Source organism: Gossypium hirsutum, chromosome D13, assembly GCF_007990345.1.
Source record: "Gossypium hirsutum isolate 1008001.06 chromosome D13, Gossypium_hirsutum_v2.1, whole genome shotgun sequence".
Classification (NCBI taxonomy): domain Eukaryota; kingdom Viridiplantae; phylum Streptophyta; class Magnoliopsida; order Malvales; family Malvaceae; genus Gossypium; species Gossypium hirsutum.
In genome coordinates, this window is record NC_053449.1 from 1,560,009 (window position 1) to 1,564,613 (window position 4,605).

Sequence of the window (4,605 nt, forward strand, 5' to 3'; positions counted from 1 at the left end):
TGAAATTGAATCAAATCAAAATATTAAGTATAAAATTATACAAAATCAAAATTCATATATAGTATTACATATTAAACCAAAGTTCATGCGCAGTTCCAAAACCATATTTTTTTAATGCCTCTAGAAAAACATGCATGATATGAATAAACATGCAACATAAGATAATGTATATTTTTCATGCCAACAATCAAATGGTTAAGAGGTAAGTATTATATTTTTCATGCATGTAAATTTTTAAAATCGGTTCAATATCTTCATCATATTGATCTAAAAAGAAATTTTTAAAATCGGTTCAATATCTCTATCATATTGATCTAAAAAGGTGTATATATATATTCTTGGTATTGCTTGAAATAGGTGTTTCTAGGTTTATTTATGAGGAATTGAACCATATGTATATATATTGCACTAAATGGAATTAAACTCTTGATAGCTTTGCAAGAAGCAACTAGGACTAAAATGGTTATAGTTCAGTCCTTCCTACAAATCTTGTTTATCTATTGAACTCTGTCTTCCTTTAATTTCCATGGGATTTGGAGATCATGATCTTAAACAGAACTCTGAACTCTAATCCCATTGAATCTCTCGGTGAAAAGTCCATTCGGACGGATTCAACGTGGTTTTCCCATCAGCGCCAACAATATCATAAGGCGAGTCCTCGGCGAATTCAGTTGGCATGGATTTCCAATGCAGAGATGGCTTCCATTCAGCTTCTTTCAGTACTTTTAGTATCTCTGCCACCACTATTTTGCTCCCCTCAGCAGATAGATGAACTCCATCTCTGTCGAAAAGCATAAATTCAATAATTCAATTTCGATATAAGCTTCACTTTCATTTCCGAAAATTAATGAACAGACAAACTTTAAAAGAAACAAACCTACTGCTACTGTAGTTACAGTTCGATTTTGGTCTCCCTAAGATTTACATTCGAGCACCATTAAGCTTCATTCGAGTACACTGACTAAGAATTTTGGTTTCAGCCTCTCCTTCTACTTTGGACTCAGTTCTCAGTCATGGATCACTCTACATATTCTTAATGTCCTCATGTTCCCTTCTTTTATTAGGCGAAAGTATCATGAAAATTCTTGTACTAGAAGCCAGATTGTATTTTTACCCCATTTACTCAAAAAATGAACAAATTAGTCCCTGTACATTAGAATAAAGAGCAAACTGGTCCTTCTATTAAAACTTTCATCCATTTCTACAGTTAAAAACTGGCGTGGTTGGCAAAATAACCAAACAGTTATACGTGACGTGTCACGTATACCTCATTCTGACATATAAGGACCAATTTTTAGCAGGAAAACCAATTCGCTCTTTGATCTAACGTACAGGGACTAATTTGTCCATTTTTTTACTAGAGGGGGCAAAATGCAATCCAACTCTTACAAAGACCTACATGGTACTTTTACCCTTTTATTATCTTTTAACAACAGCAAAATCCTCAACTCTTTCATCGAATGACTCTTTCATCGAATAATATTTTTCATGTGAATAAGGAAAAATCAAAGTTCTCATAACTTTAGAACACAAGTGGACGACAAGGTACTGTATCAAAAAGAAAGTTCCCTAAAGTGGAAAGTGAAGCACATAGATGATTCACAAATAAAGCCAATGAACTTTAAAAATGTGATTGCATCAAGAAAAAAGATTAAAACACAGACGAGAAAACTTACGTGAAGCAATCGGTCATCCAATTCTCTCTTTGTTGAAAAGCAGTAAAAAGATTGACTACCTTTACGTCCAGTTCCTGGCAGAGCTTTACACAAGCATCAGCATATGTCTGGCATAACTCGTTTGTTCGAACAAGGTGGCTAAAATGTTCACTGATTTACCACAAGGACGTCTTAGATTGACATTTTGTAATAAGAAATAAGGTGGGGAAAAAAGGGCACAGAAAAAAATGCATTACAGCACCTTGCGTATTTATTTACTCTTTCTTCATTGACCGGAGGACTAGTAAGAAATATGAGACGCGTCGAATCTGAAAGGCCCTGGTTTTCAGAAAAAAAGAACAAAAAATAGAAATGACCATTGCTTGTTTACCAAGACCTGCTATAAGAAATACAAGCAAATAAAGGAAGAACTGAAAATCCGATGCATTAGAAGCCATTTTCTCATTATCTCCAACTACTTGCGAAAATAAACACTCAACCGTGCTTACAGCTACAGGATTCAGGTCTTATATTGCAAGTATTGCTTTACTACTCGTAGAACAGTCAGTTTCTTGTAAATCCTACATTGATGTATCAACCTCAATCGGAGATATGCAGAGATTTGAGAAAAATACCTTCAGATAATTCACTATTTGCTTCATGTTCTCGATATATTCAGGAAGTGGAACATGGGGGCCAAGGCCAGATGGATGAGCCCCCATCGAGTCATTACCGCCAAAATAAGTTATTATCAATTCAGGCTGTCTAGAAGCATCCTGTAACGTGCGAAAGAACAGAACCATGATGTTAATATCAAATCATACATAGACGATACAGATTAAGAATCGATTCGTATAACGAAAAAGCAGCATCCTAGTGAATCAAATTAGACAATACACTGCTGTTCCATAAGCATCAATCACTATTTCAACAAGTTTGATGTAATAACTATTAAAACTTTAGTACCTTTGGGAAAACATGATCGAGAACCTGTATGGCACGTCGTGAATTCCATCCGAAATATCCTCGTAAAAGTATGTCGGCCTGCGAGAGGATAGCAAATAAAGCATGATTCCCGTAGAACACAACCCACACACACACAATTAAGAGACTGGAAAATAATGAGATCAAATAATTTGAGGGCTGAATTTCATGAGGAAATAAAATAATTAAACAAAATGCACTTAGCATCATAAATTTTGGAATTTTATTTCTAGATCATGTTCATTTTCCATTCTACCACTCTCAAAAATCACTATCCATACTAACAATTCACAATTTCCCTCCTTCAATTCATCCAAAATTATAGAATTGCTAATTATAATGCATTAAAGCATAAAAAAAAATCATCACTGGCATTAAACTCTCTCCCATGTTTCCCTCATATGAAAGAAAGAAAGAAAGAAAGGAAAAAGATACTTTCTTTCTCTTTTTTCTCTCTAACCAAACATAAAACAAGAACACACACTAAAACAAGCACACAAAGCAGATCACTCGTCAATAAAGAAACTTTCTTTTTTCTTATTTTAGAATCAAATGACCCATATTATCATTTATCATTAAATATACACATAAACAGTGAATCAATTAATCCGTATGCTAACAAAACATAGCTCAACAAAGACACTGAAAAAAACCCAGAAAAAAAGGGGGCAAGTATAGAGAAAAAAAGTACTTTGCGGGCATAGACGTCAGCAAGAATAGCACCCCATCCACCATTGCTGAAACTAAGTTGAACAATGGATGAACCAAAGAGGACGAACTGTGGCCTAACTGGACCCACCATTTCTCTTCTCTTCTCTTTGAACACCCTTTCTTTTTGAGGTTTCTCTTTGACAATCCCTTAGAATGTCAATGGAGATCAAATTGGAGACTATAATGATATCAGGCTTTTGCCCCCAATCTCCTCTCTGCCATATATTTATGACTATATTTCAGCTTTGCTTCGGTAGTTGGAAAACCAACTACACCCACCTTCCTTTTTTTTTTTCCTCTTTGATTTTTACTGTTTTAAGAAGCTGAAAAATTAAATAATAATAATAAAAATCAACCATTCAATTTAAATTATAAAATTTAAAAAATAAATATTATGTGATATTTATAATCTCTATTTATAATATATATAAAAACACGGATTCAAAAAAAATTTAAACTGATGAGAATACCCTTAATATATTTTTCTATAAATGTTATATATTATAAAATTTATATTATTTTTTACTCAATTTTTACGTATTATAAAAAAGGATCTTTCTCTAAATTAAATTTATATAAGCTTTTATAATTAAAGTTACTGACTATTTGGATCTGAATCCAAATATTATAAAGTCGATCCTAATTATACAAATACGAAAAGCTTTCTTGCACTATATCATGGGGTATGATACTATTTGAGAGAACTATGTCAAACATAACCACAATAGACAACTCGTGAACTCTTTAATTTGAGATATTCAAGGCTTCGAAATGTGATTGGAAAAATATTTATTGTTTTAAAAAACATATTTTCCATATTAACAATATCATCTCAGTATAACATAAAAAAACCAAGGTGAATCGTACTAGCATAGCGTATATTTCAAAACTTGAATCATAGGTGGAATTGAAATTATTCATACTTCGAAGGGTATATGGAAGAAAAATATCTTGATAATCTTAATGATACGGATTCAAATTCAAATGATGATGAATTTAGTCAGGGACCAACAAATGAGGATAATGAGCATATGTTAAATATTAAAGAGGGGATAACCCAACAAATATGCACTAAAACAATTAGATAAAATTGCATATGAGGTTCATTTTTCTTTTAATTTTTATTAGTAATTATATTATTAACTACATACTTTTTAGGCTAACATAATATATATGATGATTTTATTTTAATTTTTGTTACTTATTTAGAAATTGTTTTTACCATACTGATAATTTTTATAGTAATTAACATTTT

General features: G+C 32.1%; 1 protein-coding gene across 1 annotated transcript; it reads right to left on the reverse strand.

The window, feature by feature from the left end:
* Window positions 1–344: 344 nt before the first annotated feature.
* On the reverse strand, window positions 345–3,662 carry LOC107920751 (GDSL esterase/lipase CPRD49). Its single transcript, XM_016850594.2, has 6 exons — window positions 3,331–3,662; window positions 2,622–2,699; window positions 2,291–2,431; window positions 1,918–1,994; window positions 1,677–1,826; window positions 345–781 (listed from the first exon to the last, which is right to left on the reverse strand). Exons 1-6 carry the CDS (start codon window positions 3,439–3,441, stop codon window positions 568–570), a joined length of 771 nt encoding a protein of 256 aa, XP_016706083.1. The 5' UTR covers window positions 3,442–3,662; the 3' UTR covers window positions 345–567.
* Between the last annotated feature and the right edge of the window lie 943 nt (window positions 3,663–4,605).